The 18,536-nt window shown below is 38.1% G+C and overlaps 1 protein-coding gene across 1 annotated transcript in view; it reads right to left on the bottom strand.

The window, feature by feature from the left end:
- The window catches only part of ptprt (protein tyrosine phosphatase receptor type T), a 308,462-nt gene that overhangs the window by 13,785 nt on the left and 276,141 nt on the right, over positions 1-18,536 (bottom strand). The window contains exons 22-26 of the mRNA XM_013908559.1: positions 11,805-11,881; positions 10,323-10,359; positions 9,793-9,890; positions 9,400-9,516; positions 2,982-3,136 (exon numbers count right to left, since the gene is read on the bottom strand). Of these exons, the coding sequence (XP_013764013.1) occupies positions 2,982-3,136; positions 9,400-9,516; positions 9,793-9,890; positions 10,323-10,359; positions 11,805-11,881 (484 nt within the window). The remainder of the gene's footprint in view (positions 1-2,981; positions 3,137-9,399; positions 9,517-9,792; positions 9,891-10,322; positions 10,360-11,804; positions 11,882-18,536) is intronic.

The following is an 18,536-nucleotide window of genomic DNA, read 5'->3' as shown; positions in this document are numbered from 1 at the left end:
GGGGGGTGAGAAGTATCTTGTAGTTTAGTTTAGTAAATACAACTGTTATCGAGTCAATTATAAAGACAAATGAAAAAAAATATGGCAAGGTGGATTCATTTCTTTGCTAGATACAGTGACTTCACAGAGTCTAAGCTAAGCCACACCTGGGGTCTGTTCCAGCAGGTATAACACACTCAGAACCTCACCTTAAATTCTGAGTTCTCTCACCTCAAGATAGAAATTAGCATCAGCCAGGTAAAAAAGCATATTTACATGTAGTAGTACAGGATGATATTAGTATGAGAAAGATCCATTTTCTTCCACTAATCCAATAGTGGAATAGGCTGGACCCTATGCCTGTATTAATTGTATATAATTGCCTGTAATTGTAATAAATTGATGTTTTAAACTCTTTTCAGAAGAAAAGTAAAATAAATAGTAAAATAAATAAAAAATACTCTAAGTTGTTTCCAATGAATGAATACTCTGGGCTATTGTGTTCTTATCAGATCAGTAAATGCTCACTTAAATGGCTGATAAAATTAAAATTAGGTATCCTATATCTTATTACTATATTTTAGAAATACACTGTGAAACCTCTGAGTTTTGTAACTCAGAAAAACCTATTAACTTTGCAATCTCAGCAATGTTAATGGAGTTTAGTATGAAGGCAGAGTCTGTCTCTATTGCTCTCTTTTACTTTCTAACTGACAAGCATAAGTATGTGGAGACTTTAGTAGCCCATGTCAGGTGTTGAGGCGACACATTCTGAACACCAATGCCTGGAGGGAAGATATGGACAGACAAGCAAACCAACAGATGGATGGACTGAAAGAGCGAGGGGAAGAGGGATGGAAAGGGAATGGTTGGACGAGTTTAGCGACTGGGAGTGATAGAAGTGGCCGTCACGGGGGAGATATCAAGGGAGGAAAGGAGGTACGGATGGAGGGATGTAGCGGAAACTGAGAGAATGAGGTGTAGAGGGAGGGGAAAAACCCATCTTTCAATTTACAATTCCGCTGACAGTTTTCAGAGACAGCTAAAAGAGAGAGAGCGAGAGAGCGTGCAAGAGAAGAAACAGAAAAGAAAGAAAGAGAGAGAGAGAGAGATAAGATGTGAGGGACGGAAAGATAGAAAGTTGAAGAGAGAAGAGGAGGGGGCGCCTCGGCAGATTACCTGTCAACCTCTGTGATTAATGTTGAGACCAGAATACTGCTGGGCCTCTATGTGTGTGTGCTTGTGCGTGTTTGAAAGCCTCATGACACAGGCCAATAGCATCAGAGTGCCCCCGGAAATTGGAAGTGACTGCCATAACTTCCTGCCTGTCTGTCCACATACTTTTACTGGCTGTCTTTTATGTGTCTGCTCGCCTCATTTGTCCATCCAGTTTTTTTTTCATTCTCTGTTTGTGTGTCCAGTTTTGTTCTTTGAGTGTGTGTCTCTTTTGACTTTTCCATTATTAATAATCCCAAGTGTTTTTTTAGTTGTAACACACATCTTTCCCAAACCTTAGACACGCTGATTTATAGTATTTGCTAAAAAGATGGCAACTTGAGTATATACAGATAAAGCAATATTCATGCATCATTTTACTGTCTAATGGCTAATTTGGCAAGGGACTGCCAAGCAACCAGGTTTGCTGTTTGTTAGTGGGAAGCTCCAAAGACTTATCCAAATGGTTAGTTTTAGTTAACTGAACAAAAGCATCTTTCATTCCAGCAAAAAAAAAAAATCTATATTGTACTCCACATACAATTTCTGGTTAAATTGTACCCATTCATCTCTGAATCACAATGGTGACTGTGTAGGACTTTCTGTGTGGAGTCTGCATCTTCGAGTTTCCTCCTGGTACTCCAGCTTGTTCCCACAGTCCAAAGACATGCATGTTTAGGTTAACTGGTCATTCTAAATTGGGCAGCTATGTGTGATAGCTAAAGTGCAAAGAATAAATCACTGTATGGATGCATGATTAAATGTGGCTTGTAGTCTAAAGCACTCTGTGAGGTCTGCGAGATTAGAAAAAGTGCTATATAGTATGATGGTCCTTTGATTCCATTAAGCACTAACCATGGCAAGGTTAGTCATTTTATTCCCTTTGTGGGAATAAAACTCTAAAGCTATGTGTTGTATCAAGGTGGGCCATGAAATGAATAATTAAATTTCAATGCTTGAGACAAGATGAGGAATCTACTCAAAACCTTTTTTTCATAGCTTGTCAGAATGCTGACCTTTTAATGCCTGTGCCAGCTGAGCACCTGGCTCCAGAAGTGAACTGTTACATCCCATAAAGAACAGAACATTGAGGTTAAATATAGTATCACCATGGGGATCCTAATACTATCACTTTTTCCCCCTCCTACTTTTCATGGCGGTGTATGGGTGAAAGAAGATAGGAGATGAAATTCTTTTTTAACCTAAAACTTTTTATTCACTTTCTAAAAGTTAGCACTATTGATCTAAGCTACGGAAAAGAAAGGGTGACGTGTTTGAGAGATTACAACAGTAATCATACCTTGCCCTATTGTCTTAATTGACAAGGAAGAGGGGAACCCATAAAAAAGTTTTTTAAAAAAAGTACTGGAAGAAAAGCCTGTGGAAAGAACTGCTTCTTAGATTTAGGTTGAGATAAAGTCTTATATTTTAGGGCTTCTGACGAACTATCCAAACTGATTGTTTAGTCAGAAGCCTTTTAAAATGACTCATAAGACCACAAAAATAAAACATGGATATTTTCAGATCTGCCAAATCACAATTAGGCCAATGCTGTAAAACAATCCAAGGTTTATAAAGATGATTTTGTAACAGAAATACCAGTAGTCATTTGATCATTACTGTTTACCCAGAGCCTTCCCCTGTGATAAGCAAGAAATGTGAGCTATGCATCTGAATGGCTGTTTGTTTGTCCTTGTCTTGCCCGTGCAGCCACTGACCAGCAGCACCAGGGAATTAAGTTTATCTTCAGTACAAAACCTCTGTGTCCTCTATGTAAGTACACTTACCTGCAGTGTACCACTATGGGTCCGGCATCTGGAGGGTTGAGGAACTTGACCTGTCGTATGAAGCCAAGCAGTCCTGTGGCATAACACGGAACGCCGTGGTCGGGCCAGCTGGTGAAATGAAACTGACGGAGTTCACGGATCTCATGATGGCCCTTCTGAAAAACATGCACAGAGGGAGATGTTATGCTAAGTAGCATATTTCATAATGGCAGTTTCACGAAAAGAGTCTGTCTCTTCATGAAAAGTGTTGGCCATTTTGCCTCTTGATGATGACAAATGGCTGAATCTTACAAACTGTTTCATTGCTCTTTTGGGGAAGACTGACAAGAAGACATATCATGGTTCAGGACCCTAATTTACAGCAGGGATTTCAGGAATATGGGGGCCTTGATGCCTCTTCAGATGAAAAATAAATCAATCTCATCGTGGATGTCAAGATGGCACTTTGGGCCACTTCGGGGAATGAGAGGCAGGAAGACTTATTGTGGCTCATTTGCCTAATTTACAGGGGAGATTTGAGGAAACTGAAGGCCATCTCGCTCTACAAAAAGATTAATTGATTTCACAAATCTCATGATGGCCCTTTTGGGAAAGACTTGCAGGAAGAAATGCCACGGTTCAGTTCAGCTGCCCAATTTACAAGGAGATTTTGAATATCTAGCAATTATCCAACTGCTTGTTATTGTATGAAGTGCTCAGCGATAACAGAAAGCATTTAAATATGGAATGTGTTTTAATTAAAAAACATTTGTTTCTGAGAAAAGTTTTGCTGCATGACAGACCAAATAAGTTTCAAATGTATAAACAAGATACCGTTGCTTATAAAAAGGATTAAGATAAAACATAATTTGGAAAATCCACTTCTTAGATATAAAGAGAAACAATCTGCTATATAAAAGTGTAGATTACAAAAAAACAAAATGACAAAACATGTGTGTGACAGGATCCTGACATTTTCATGATGTGCTTTCCGGAAACACATAAACTACAGAATATCTCCTCATCTTACAATTGGAGTATTAGGATGCTAACAATGACATATGATACTTAATAGATAGCAGTGAAGTCTCACATAACATTGCTTCCTTGAAACATGGACATACAGTCTCAGGACTGTGGTGTGCAGTAGGTTCATGCTTATCAGATAAAGAAACAGAATTACTTTAAGTCTGGATCCCCAGACAGGCTGCATTTGAGGGCTGGAAGTCAAAAAAATCTGTTATGACTCTATATATCGTCTCCAATATTGAGTTATGAAAGAAAACTGCGTATTAAGCAAAAAGTAAGGCCACATCCACAGAAGCCAATCCTATCCGAACAATTCGGAACAGCATTATACATTTTTCTCTTTTCCGCCCATTTCTTTTGGAATGTTATCATCTGATGACAAAGAACACATTGGAATCCTACAGTCAGGGGTTATTGGAAATGAAACCTTTGTGTCATTGTTACAGTGCCAACACGGCAATTCTTTCATCAATATGAATTCGAGTGAAAAGTTTTTTTTTTGTTTTTTTTTTTTAATTTAGGAATATGATTCCAGGGAATCACACACCTTATACTAAAGCTTCAGGACTCCTCTGAAGGCATAATGTATTCTGACAGTGTATAACTTTGAAAGTGTATGCCACCTGCACGAGGCAATCAGAAGGCTAAGAGGGATCTTGCCTCAAGTTTCCTATTTTGAGTTCTGACCTGCATATCCTGGTGGTTCAACTGAATCTCTCCTCACTGGATATAGAAATGTATTTTTTAAATCCTTTCTTCAGCTTCCATCAGTTCAGGTTTTTTTTCCTACAATACTGCACTCTTCTGCTCTAATAACTCAAACCGATCGATTCTATTATATTATTCTAAACTAAACGGGGCTCAGTCACGTCCTCCCCAGTTCAGTTACTCTCTAAGAATAGAGTTGAAATGAAACTGCGTCTTCCATTCTGGCTCTGTAATATACAAGGTTGTATTGAATTATTTGTTGTGACAGACTATCTGATAATAACCCGAGAAGCACGGGTAACATAGGAAGTGGGGTTGGTGTTCAGAACCTGAGACTGAGTGGGAAAGAGCAGAGGTTAAGGAAGAGAGTAGGAAGTGGTGGGCTGAGGAAGGAGTGAGGACAAATATGATGAAAAAAGGAGGAAGAGAAAGATCAAGGAGAGAAACATGGACACGCGACGTATGTGACAGAGACTTGAAGTGAGAAAGAAGGAAAAAAACTGAAGACCGCAAGGCGATTTGATAACTGGACTTTCCATTGATTTGCACTCCTGTGATGTTAAAATTACTTCTCTAAATCAATAGACAACAGTCCAACAGAGCTAGAGACACAGAGACGGGTAAAAGAAAACAAAAATAAAACACTGGTATTGAAATGTTGGAAATTGGTGATGAGGAACTCAGAACACTTTAAAAGCTCTCCCTATTCCTCTAACCCTAACTTGCAATAGATACATAAAAAATAAATGTTTTGATGGATTGAAATTATCCCTCATTTTCAAATGCATTTAAATCCAGTCTCAGTTTCACTGGTACTCACGTTACTTGTCTTAGCAAGTTTATACTTTGCAAATCCTCTGCTCTGTAAGAAACACATATATAAATCTGCGTGACAACATTTTAGAAAGGTTTATTTGACATCAACAATCCTTACATATCTTTTATTGTTAGAATTTGTTTTGGTGTCTGGAACAGCCTAGAATCACCGTAAGGGGGAGTTCATCCTGACACTGGAATTTGTTGTCCACAACAATCCCTTATGCTGTCATGTCCTCCTTATAATCACTTAAATATGAGTCCAGCACTTCAAACCCTCCATAGAAAATAAAAAAGAGACTGTATGTTTAGCCTCAAAAGTTGAGGTTAAATGTCATGGCGACATACCAGTACTGTGGAAATGTCTTGATTCAGCCATCATTTCTTTATATTTTGCTAGTATATAAGGAAAAACAGATTTAATATAATTCTAACAAGTTTGAGAGTCAGTATTCAGTATATCCACCGTTTTCTGAACTCGTTTAGGCATGCTTCTAATAATTTCTTGACGTAGTGTTCAGGAATAGTTTTCCAGTCTTCTTAAAGAACATTCCAAAGCTCTTCTTTGGATGTTGGCTGCTGTTTGTTCCATTCTCTGTCAAGATTATTCTGCACTGATTCAATAATGTTGAGGTCTGGGAAGGCTAGTCTATGACTGATAATGTTTCATTATCTGTTCTTCTGTCCTGGTAAGCATTGACTGCATTGACTGTGTGTTTGGGATGGTTATCATGCTGAAATATGAAGCTGGTGCCAATCAGATGCTTTCCATATACTCTATTGTATAGAGTGATAGTATTGTATTCTAAATTAAAATCGGATACTTTATCAGATAACTCAGTTTTGATAAAATCTCCAACACAACTGGCTAAAACGCACTCCCAAACTCTGACAGAGCCTCCACTGTGTTTTACAGACGGTCGTAGACATTCACTGCAAACTGAAAGTGAAACTTTCCGTTCTTGTGTAATACCCCTTTCTCCCCTGAATGGCTTTTGTCCCTGGCGAACAGAAAATGAATCAACTAAAAGCTTCTGTATTTCTCCTATTTTCCTATTTCTTAAGGACATGAGTTTCAGATGCTTTTCATCTACTGAAGATTGTTTTTAGGCCTTCCGGTTTGTCCTACGCTTGAACAGTTTCCTCAAATTTTCAGCTAACAGGTCTTTGGAAATCACCTTGTTGGTGCAAAATACCTGCCAAATGCCTGTCAAGTTGTGTCTTCCTTTGAATTTTTTAACTCAAGAAATGTTGTTGTAACAGGCTTGTAGTAAGAACAATATGTGTAGACACAGCACTGGCCTGAGAAAAGTCTAGAGAACTATTGCTCAAGATACTTTAAAAATGACAAGGTCTGATCCCTTGAAAGCAAAATTCAAGAAATAAGGAGTGACTTTTGTACAGTACTGTAACAACAAAATACCGGTGAGAAAAAAGTTCGAATTAAATTAATTACAAATACTGGGTTATTTTTCATGAAAAAAAACTTGGAAATTGATTAATGTTATACAGGATGGCAAATGATCAAAAAGTACCATAACTGATAGGGAAGAAATAAGAATGGATTTAATTTATTTGGCAGATTTGAAGTGCCGATCCGTTTTTCTCAGCTAAGCTACGCAGAAGCTGGAAAAAAACATTCTGGGCAAAATATTGATTGTCGAGAGCCACTTGAGAAGCATCTTCTCATTCATTTGAGGAAGAACACTTTGTTGTACTACTCCAACATGTCTGGACTGTGTTTAATCTTGCAGACCAGTACAAGCCCTTGCTACCCTTGATTTTTTGTCAAACTGCTGTTTTCACTCTGAACGGCTGCTACACAGATGTCAACTGCCTACAATTCATTACACTGGACTATAGTTTCAGTTGAAAAATGACTCATATGTCCTGTCTGATATGTGTATGCTGGTCTTCAAAGCAATGTTTTGTCCTGTTGAGTTTGGCCTCTACTGTAGCCTTCAGTTTACTGCGGTCTCCTGACACGAGTGTCATTAATCATATTTTGGGTGTTAGCACATTGGCGAACAAGCCCTTGTTGGCTTGAAAAAACTAATAAAAAATAAATAAAATAAAATAAAAAATCCACGTGTGTACATACAGTACTATCTGTAGTACTCTTTCATTCCAGCTGCAGCTGTGACTACCTCTGGAAACTTTCTTGCTAACGTCAAGGCTGCACAGTTAAGAACAGAGACAGTAAAACTACTTTACAGTCCACTTCACTTATAGCAAAATTTTGGACTTCACATAAAACATCAACACATGAAATGAATGCTACTTAAGAAAGTTTTATACTCACATATGCTGCTTCTTTCTCTCACAGCTGCTATCATTCTGACATTCAAAGATGAGCTACCTTTTGTCATCCTGCATCTTTAGCTCTTTTTCTCTCCCACTCACACGCACACATTTGCACACATTTTCTTTTAGTCTTACTTAGTCACCCTCTATTCCTCAGTGCTCAGTTAATCTCTTTGGATGTGCCATTAATAAACCTTTTCATTAAGCTCTTATTCTCATTATTCACTGCAACTGAGGCTATTTAGTTGCTACACAGAACCCACATACCCTCTGTCTTGCTTTCTCTTTGTTTTTCACACTCACACACAGTGGAAAAAACCCACTGAATTTTAAAGATGGAGAATTTGAATTAGCAAGTGTCTGATGTGTGTTTGTAAGTATTTATGCATACTGTCAAACGACAGGCGTTTAGAGATCAGCTTTCCTTTGAATTTTAACGCGCACGCGCATGCACTCAGAGGTGGTATGGATTAATGGCTTGCTAAATGAGCTGACAGCAAACACTTCAAGACTTGTCTTTATAAGCTGATTTTGCACGACTGAGGGGGGAAGGAAATAGAGGATAGAGGAAAAATGACACTGAGGTATAAAAAGAAGAAAAATGAATGGAAAACACACAAGAGTAGTCAGGAACATGTATTATAATGTGTAATAACTGTAGAAGATAGGTACTTATTCTAAAAAATAAATAGTATTAAAATGGTAACGGACCTAAAGATCAACCTCTGTCCCTTGACTCCCAAGTAAAATATTTATATAAGCAAGATTTGAGTGTTGTAAATACTTTCTATACTCAAACAAGCAAAAAGAGGTAGAAAGTAAAATGGAGGAGAAAAGGAAAAACAATGGAACAGGCAAACAGAGACTGAGCATAAAAAAACAAGACTGAAAGTCGCTCGAAAGATAAAGGATTTTGGATCACAGCCTGTGTCTTGTTGTAATGTGCATTTCTGCAGTTTTTGCATTCAGTGTGCAGAGCCCTGGAGAACAACATCACAACAATGAAACTACATTCGTCGATCATCTATTCTCCTCTCAAATCCCTCCTGCCTGATTACAAGTGCCAAGATTATGCTTTCAAGATTCCTCTTAAACAGTGAGAAGCAAACAAGTAACAGAGCTCACTCGCCATAAATCCCCAATCACATATTGGCTGTAATGGTAATCTAGGTCTGGGCTTTACAAAATATGGAAGCAATACAAGCTACGATGGGGTGTAAATACGCTGCTAGAGAGCATGAGTGGGTTCAAATCCCATCACAGGCCTTGTGGGGCAGAGAAAATTGGTGTGACATCATGACTCAATGTTAAAATGCAGGATAAATACTATGACAAAGACATCAACAGCTTTATCCCTTTTTCAGAGCAGGAAAGTTAAATCTTCACATTTCCAATTAAAGCTGCTGGTAGAACTGGTATTTGAAGTCCTAAATGTGGAATAATTCTCACTTTTTTAACAACTATTGTTTTCATTTTCACTACATTCTCAGTGGAATTGACCATGGCATACTTGATTCCTGGATTATAGAATAAAGAATTAAAAATATACTCTTGCCATTAAATATAAAATTTACTTGTTTACCTTTTGAACAGTGAACGTCCGTATGACATATTCCGCCAGTGGTTCAGTCTCTATGAGGGTCACCTTGATGTCTCCGTACACCTCTGTCTCATCAGGCCAGTAACGAACACACTTCACCTGGAAAAGATCGTTTTTATTGTCATTGTGTTTTAAAATATGCCTTACGTGGTGTTGATTATCTCCCCATGAGCATCAAGAGGCAGAGATGATACTGATTAGAAATTCGCAAAGTAATTCAGTAGTGTGACTGGAGGAAAACTAGAGCTCCAGGTAAAACAACAGCACATATAACTAGATCATACATATATACATATAGACACACACAGAGATATACATATACTTTATTTACTTCTAATACACACATTTTTGGAGCTGCTTGGATGATAAACTCACCCTTCCCACTTCCACAAGGTTTGTAACCATGACGATAGAGGCCGAATTCTCCTGCCACACCATTCTCCAGAAATCCCTCACCGTCTCTTGCATGGGCCCTGACAGACAAACACACACACACAGTGTAAACATTTTGATACACATAAACAAGCATACAGATATAGGTGTGTAAATAAGCATATGTTCATTCCAATGCCACGTAAAAATGTCAGCACTGGTAGTACAGACTTGCACAAACACACCCATACAGACACACACATGTATTTGAACACCATCAATCCCAGATAGTAGTTTGGGGGTTTGAGGTAATGGGGTCTTAAATTTGTCAGGGGGGTTTTATACGGCAGTTTAGATTTAGGAGGTTGTGGTAATAGCCTTCCAGTCCGAGAGGACGACATTTACCAGGTGGGTCCTACACGCATACACACACACACACACAAATAGGATCACATGCACACATTCGTATCTACACAAATGTGGAAGCACGCATTAGTGCTTCTCACACACACTTATCACGTCAGTTTAATTACCTTGTGTGGCGATGTAATGTCTGGGTCTATGGTACCCCTGCGAGACAGAAAAAAGGAAGCAATAAAAAAATATGTATCGCCACACTTTTGTCATATCCATTTTTCTCTTTATATTCTTTATTTTTCCTATCCAACATCCAAATTTCCTCTATTTTTAGCACATTGTTTTTCAAGAATTCTCATTCCTACTCACTATTTTTTCCAGGGAATCAGTCTTCACCCATCTCCCGCTATTTCGGCTGTTTTCCTTTTCACTCCCCAAAGTTAGATAAAGTGTTACATTTTGCATTTTTAAGCAAAATATACTAAAAAATTCCTGCCCTATTCTTTCATTCAGTTTTTCCCAATTGTGCTGCCTTTTCTTCACTTCACTTCTCCCCGTTGTTAGTCATCTTCTCATTCATTCATCATCTCTCACTCTCCTTCTCTGTCTTGTCTTCACGTTCAGTTTTTTCCATGTTTTATCCTTCATTTTTTCCCAGTCACTAAATTTTCCCTCTGTTGGATAAAAAGACACCGGTCTCCAACCAGCGATTATTTCTCTCTCTTGTCCCATCACGATTCCCTATAAGATGGATAACCTTGTTGAGATAAAAGCATTTATCATTTTCACTTTGCCATTAGAATCACTTTGTGAGCATGACGTTATCTTCACGGGGGGATGTGTTTTACTTTTTCAATTCTTTTCTTTTCTTCTTAAGAAACAATCTAGTCTGTGAGACTGATTTTGTACCAGATTTATTAAGACTACCATTACAACAGTAAGCTGTGAGCAGGAGATTAAATCAATAAGTGAAGCACAATACCTGCAGGGGAGAGAGGAAGGGAGTAAAAACGAACGATGGATGGATGGATAAGGAAAGGTAATAAGAGGGACACACAGTGGGAGGTGATGGAATGACTGATGTAATTAAAGGAGGAAAGGGTAAACAAGGAGGGGGGTATGTTTTCCCCCTTTTAATTTTTTTTATGTGCCCGTTGGTGAAGGAATGGAGTCCAAAGGGGGGAAAAAAACAACACTGATGGTTTTATCTGCTGTGGTAACCTTAACTAAGGACCTGATTCACTGGTACAAATTTAAAGCAATATTGTTTGTGTGCAGAGGCAGGTGTCTGCATCTGATTTGAAACTGAGAATATGACATCATCCATACTATTGACTGACTGACTGGCATCCATACTATTTGATATTCAGGGCATCCATGCAGAAAGAGACTATTACAACCTGTGAGGACATGTCAGTGAAACTCACATAAAATAATAACTATTTGTGAGGCAAAGGGTGTGCTTTCCAAGTTAGACGTCTCTCAAGTTTCAACCAAGTGATGTAAGCAGCTACCAACAGGAGCAAATACTACAGCTGGCATATGATGAAGTTGTAAACACAGTAGAGGGTTTCCTACACAAGACTCATTGTTTGGATCATCACTACAGTGTATGTGTGCATGTGTGTGTGTTCGAGTGTAGTTGTGTAAACACTCACGTCAATATAATTGGCATTGATGTAGTCAGAGTGGGGGTCTCCATCCAGCAACTGCAGTCGGACTCTGGTGTGATCGTCTGTGGGATCAGATAGCACAAAAATACAACAGGCCTAAAGTTACATTTACCCACAGATCGGAAAAACTAACTGACTGGAGGGGGAACTAGCTAACCAGGCCCAAGGTTATGAGTCCAAACAACAAATGTAAGTGCACTTTTCCTGCTGCTGTTGCCTGTTCTTTGTAATTGTTGATGGATCAAGTCCTGTCTCCTGTTAATAGTCAGCATTGGCGTCTTTTACCTGAGTAGATAACCTTTAGTTAATCTTGACTAAGCAAGATAGTTAAAGTTAAAAAGTTAAATTGTGTCACCCAGAAACACCAAACATCCTCAGTTCCCTTGGTATAGTTTTATTTCGACACTTCATTTCAAATGTTTTTTTCCCCCACTTTAGTTCATTTGGTCTCAGAGCAGTTCCATTCAGATGATCTGAATGGGTATGACAGAAGCAAACACATAAAAGTATTAAAGTAACATTTTGTGCATAACTCCCCAGTGCAGATTTATGACAAATATCATTTGCATAAGTCAGGATGATGGGACAAATTCTGTTTCCATTACTTGCTGCCTCTGTCAGCAAATGCTATTGCATTTACTACCAAATGACAAGCAACACAGATTTATTTGTCTCACAGGCTTTTTCGGGTACTATGCAATGATTCCTTTTAGCTGTAAAAGCTGTTGAACAAATTGTTCAAATGAAATGTCTACTGTACCATTTGCAAACAGTGACATGTGATCACCGAATGAGAAAAAAAGATGGCTTTGGACTTCTCTTCTGCTTTGAAATAGTTGCTGGAATAGCAAAATCAAGAGAAATTGTGGACATAATCCAGAGCTAATAGTTCAAAGTGCAAGCAGCAACAGTACTTCTTCATAGTAATATGACCCAGTAGGCACCATTTGTCAATAAAAGCCGCAATCCGTCCTCTTTTTCTATAACCGCTTGGATTTTATCCACGACTGTCTGAAGATCGCTAATGGTAACAGTGGGATCCAGAGTCATTTCTTTGGCAATTTCTCACATGTAATGTGTGTAAGATACATTTTTGTTGCTCTCGCTGGGATGCATCTCCAGTGATGTTTCTGAAGTCATGAGATGTTTTGGGTTTTTCAACATCAGACGCCCTCGCACAGATCAATTTCCAACTTTCATCCCATCAGCAGCCCATGGGTGGCCATTTTTATTTCCAATTCCTTACTATTAGCGTATCTGTTTTTGTGTCCCATGAGACTTATATCTCCTCTTCTCTCTCAGTCACGGTTGTTAGAATGGAACTTTGTTCTTCCTGCTTCTTTAGCATGTCAGCATCTCCTGTTTTCTGCAGGTATGTCCATTTTTTGGACAATGACAGTAAATGGTAAATGGTAAATGGCCTGTATTTATATAGCGCTTTACTAGTCCCTAAGGACCCCAAAGCGCTTTACATATCCAGTCATCCACCCATTCACACACAGTAAGTGTCCAGAGATGGCACAGTTTTAAAAAGAGTTAAAATAAATCCAGGTAGAGAAGTATCACATATTCAAATAGCACAAGCACATATACAAACACAAGTTGTTACATCTCAAGGAGTTTATGAAGTTAGAGTGAAGGTTCAACACACCAGACCTATAAGTCCCAAAAACCTAATAATAATAAATAAAATTATAAATAAATAAATTGATAATCACAAGACTATTTTTACAATCTATAAGAATTTTAATATATCTTTGAATCTCAGATTATCTGTAATAATCATAACAGCAGAACCTCTCACCTCACTCACTGTTCACCCTCATTATCCATGTCACCATGATGAATTATTTTTTTCTTTTTCTTTTTGAGTGTCAATTATTTTGTTCTTGGCTGTATAATAGCTATCTATAGCATTGGGACACATATGAGTTATTAAGTGTAATGGGAGGCAGTGATTTTTTTTCTTTTTAAACTTAGTTGTAACATAGCAACAGCAGGTAATTGCAGATGATGGGGACAAATAAGAATGATTGCACTGCTTCTTGAAAGTTTTTAATTTTTTGAAAAAGAAAGAAAGAAAGCGAATACAGACTAAATGGAAAAGAGCAGGTCGGTAAATGTGAGATATTACAAAGAAAACAAGAAGACAAGAGCAGAAGAGAGGTAAAAATTATGTCACGTGTAGTTGGCAAGTATAAGATAAAGATAAATAACATAAGAGGCTAGGAGAAATGTGGAATGTTGTTACCTTTCAGTCTCTGAAATGGCATCTCATAAATATTTCTGTCATCCTGGTCATCATCCTAGTATAAAATGACGCACATCTTTGGTTGTTGAGCAGCCTAGACCTCTGAACTGTGGTAGCAATTGAGAATGCTTGGGATGGAACAACGTAACAACGTAACAACTGAAACCATGAATTAAACTTCTAGTATTTCTGCAGGATTTATTTTTTACTCATTTTGAATTGAGTTGTTAATTCAAATTGTAAATTGTTAAACTGCTTCAGAAACAGAGCTTTTATGTTAGCAGATCTACTGTGTGGTTGATGACTCATGCATTCAATGGAAACCATTTTCTCTGGGTTTATAGAGTTGCATGGGAGCAATCATTATGTTAAAAAGGCGTTAACATTTTTTTTGTTTTGATGACTATCTTAGAATTGATGTGTGAATTCATTTCCATTCATAGCTGGCACAAAATGAGGCCTGCAGCGGAGTAAACATACTCAGAAGTAGGATAAAATTGCAGGGACCGTTAACTTTTTTTAACAAGCAAAATCATTTAGAACATACAGCATGTATTTGGATTTTCTATAATAAGGATGTTGCCAAGCAGCTGAACAATATCCTGGAAAGCATAAGAGTGTACTATTTATTTAGATGACGTTAAAGGTGATATGATTTTTTTTAACTACTTTTTAAATTAAGAAGGTAACAAACACCATTTGTTGATAAAGATCATAAAATGGGTCCAAATCTTCAGTGAGAGCTAGGACATTTCTAGTGGTTCTGACAAAAGAAAAAAAAACAGGAAAATAAAAATCCGCACATTTTTCTTAAATTCCTATTCAATTACAATTCGAATGAGCCAAACCCATCTCTGATTCGGCAAGTGGCCAATCTATTGCAGGTCTAACAGAGAGAGACAAGTTCTCAGAAACACTGCTTAACATACGTGTCCATGTCCAGGTTTGAGCCTACACCAACAAAGTTTTTAATATTTCATTGTTTCATTAATCATTGCTGTAAATAATTCTCTACAGTCTTCAAAATGTAAAAAATATGCAGTCTGTATGCTGAATTTGAGAAAAACTTTAATATTTCAGCAACTAAAATGTGTCATAGCTCATATCTATCACCTAACACCTTATTTTGTTTATTTTGTCACAGAGTAGAATAGAAAATTTGACATCACATGGACAGTCATTTTATATAATTTTTACATGGAACAAAAACATTCGATAATTTTAATGGTGATTCAAGGTTCAAGTACCAAAAAAACCCCATCACAAATAGCCCATTGCAGAATGGTCACACAGCCTATTAAGTATGTGATTCATACTTAATAGGCTTTATTATAAGGCTCCAATGTGCAGATGAGCTATGTTACTCCAAGCACATTTTTTTGGTAAAACATCTCTCAAAATGGTGCTTTTAATAGCCAGACCATGGTGTAGATGTATTTAGCTCAAGTTCTTAGCTCTCAAATGGAATCAGTTGCTGGCCAACCTTTACATCTGTGATAAGCTGTTTATCTGTAAGCTTAGTGCAGTCTCAGTAATGTTCAGAAGCTGAAACTTTGGAGTTTAAACCTTTCATGTAGACTCTTGCAGACATTTGTTTCAGTGCAGAAGAGTAAAAATGAAAATAAATGTAAGTATAAAAGCAAAGACATCTTTGACTGTACATGCTTTTGCTGATTTGTTATTTATTTTGTATTTTTTTCCAAAAATTAGGGAGAAGAATGTGGGCTCGGCGTACGTAAACATTGCTTTAGACTGAGCCTGTTCATTGATTATATTGTACATTAGACTGTGAAGTTTATATGTACTATTTAGCCTGTGCGTATAACATGTGGCGACTGAACAACATAAACTTAATAAACTAAGTGACATCTTGTGTAAACATCTACAAAATGCTGCACTCGGGGTTATCCCTGAATTCTGTTGCATCCCTTGGCCAAATTACAGAACCAAGGGTTTCACGATCACTTAATATGAAAAGACGACTGCATAGAAAGGTCATGACCGTCAGTAGGAATTACCCCAGGACTGCATTAAAACAGCCACTGCAAGTATGACAAGCCTCAACTGCAGACTATTCATCCACACGGTCAGGTGAGTTAAAGCACAGAATACAGTACAAATTCTTAGAATAACAACATATAACACCTTGATTATCACTTTTAGGATCACCTTGAGGAGAATTATTTGTATAACTGCTATCAGAGTAATGTTGCAGCTCTGGCTGGGCAGCAACAATGATGGCAGCATGACGCCACTCTGCTGGTACAAGATTCTGTCATCAGCTATCAGCGCACTCACACTCACGCTCTCAACTCTCTCACTCTCTCAGTCACTCAGTCAAACACACACATGCGCACACACAAAAATACACAGCATGTAAAAACAAACACAACAGGAGGTAGTCTGCCAGCCGTCTGCTCGTTCCCTCTCTGTCTTTTTCTTCCTTCTGTTCTCCCTCTTTTACTCCGTTTCTCATCTGCCTCTTCGATTTCTATTCCTTTTCTTTGCTGATCCTGTCCATTTCTGTCTACCTCCTCCTCTCCTCACTTCTCCCCCTCCACGGTCTTCTTTCAGCTACCTGTCTCTCCCCCCCTCTCTCTCTCATTCCCCATGCCATCTTGCTCCTTCAGACAGCAGTAATTACGCAGGGCTAGTGTCAGAGGCTGTCATAACACAGAAGCCACTGATATGAGGCTGGAGGAAAGAAGGAAGGGGCCCTTCCCACTAGCCTGCACGGGGAGGGGAGCTTCTAATTGGGCTCAAATAGCAGGAGGTACTGGCTTGAAAACACTACAGATGTGGACATGGGGCACAGGCTTGAAAAGGCTGATGGGGTGTGTATCATTGAGTGTATGAGTGAGTGAGTGGGAGAAAGAGAATTGTAGACATCTTTTTGTTAGTATGATATACACTGTGTGCGCATACATGCAGGAGCAACTGATTCTGAAAGCAAAAGAAAGTCTTTTGTTAGAACCAAGACAACCTCAAATACACACTTCAGTGATTACATTTGCAGGCACAGATATTCCAGATATTTTTAGTTTTTTCTCTTTTCATTCACGTAAAAGGTTTGCACAATTATAAAACCCAACAACTAGGCGAAGGAAGTCATTTGCACCCAACAACAACACATTTTATTAGATGAAATGCCCTGTTTATAATTTAGGCTTACCATAATCTACATTAATTTCTATTATGCTAGCATAATAACCAACTAGTGGCTAATTTGCTATTGTTCTCAAATAAGAATGCCTCTATCACATAGCGATACTTTTGTGGGTGAACTCCAGATTTTGTAAGCAATTGACACCTTTAAGGCAGCACTCCTAGCATCAGACCAGACTGTGCTTTTCTGAAGACGGAGGTAAAAGTTTTCAGACAGGATGACGGTGTTAATGTACACTACGAGGATGACAGAAGCTTTAGATGCGCAAAATAAAATAATGAAATTGTGAAAAATATGTGAACTTTAACTGTAAAACTAAAACCTCACGCTCAGGCAACTCAGGCAATAAGAACCTAATACTAAATCCAGTATTATACAAAGTCTTAACCCCAATATAAAAATGTGTAGTTGATCAAGTCTTTGTAACTTACATCCAGATATGGATGGAGACATAGAATATAGAGAAGATATGTGCACTCAGCCTCATGTTGGTGTCTGTAGCATTGGAGTAACAACAAAGCCATCAGACGCTGTGGTGTCCAAGGGCAAAGTGTCACGAACCCATTACTCATTAATGAGCTCCACTCTTCTGCTGAGTCGCCCTATCTTCATAACCTTGCAACTCCCCTCTCTACTTTCCTCTCTTCTCATCTTCTCTCTACTCTCTGCTTTTAGTTTGGTTCCATTCTCTGTCTCATTTCTGTCTTCTATTTTCAAAATCTTGCCATTATTCCAGCAGCCACTGCCAAAGTTTTGTTGGGGAGGACTTGTTAACTTGAGGGGGTAAGGAAAAGGCCAAATAATATAGACTTCTTGTTTTTTATCTCTAGCAAATTTACCAGGGCAGGAGAGACCTGTAATTTGGAGACATCAGATGGTATGCACTGCACATGAGGGCTGTACACAAATAAAATGAGCAGGAGCCACCAGCCCTAATGACTGCTATTGTACCACAGCAAACACAAGCAGCTGTTTTTTGCTCTCTTCTATAAATCAAAGGTCAAGATACATTTTTTTATTACTTACCACCAAAAGTAAGACCCATGAAATATACTGCAAATATCAGCAGGGGATAATCTATGAAGTCATTATTTTCCAGTTTCATGAATATATTGCCCTTTTATTGCTTTAAAAGGCCAGTGACCACCCTAAATTGTTCAAGCTTGATGAGGCAAAAAAAATTATTCAGGTTATATAAGGCCACCCACCACTGAAAACAGTACCTCTGCTTTGCATGGTCTAACCTGGAGCACATTTGGAAACTAGAATAAACACATCATCGCTTATGAAGATATTTTAT

Source organism: Pundamilia nyererei, unplaced genomic scaffold (genome assembly GCF_000239375.1).
Source record: "Pundamilia nyererei isolate P.nyererei 1_Seehausen unplaced genomic scaffold, PunNye1.0 scaffold00012, whole genome shotgun sequence".
Lineage (NCBI taxonomy): Eukaryota > Metazoa > Chordata > Actinopteri > Cichliformes > Cichlidae > Pundamilia > Pundamilia nyererei.
The sequence above is the reverse complement of the archived record's forward strand: the minus strand, read 5'-3'. Positions and strand labels throughout refer to the sequence as shown.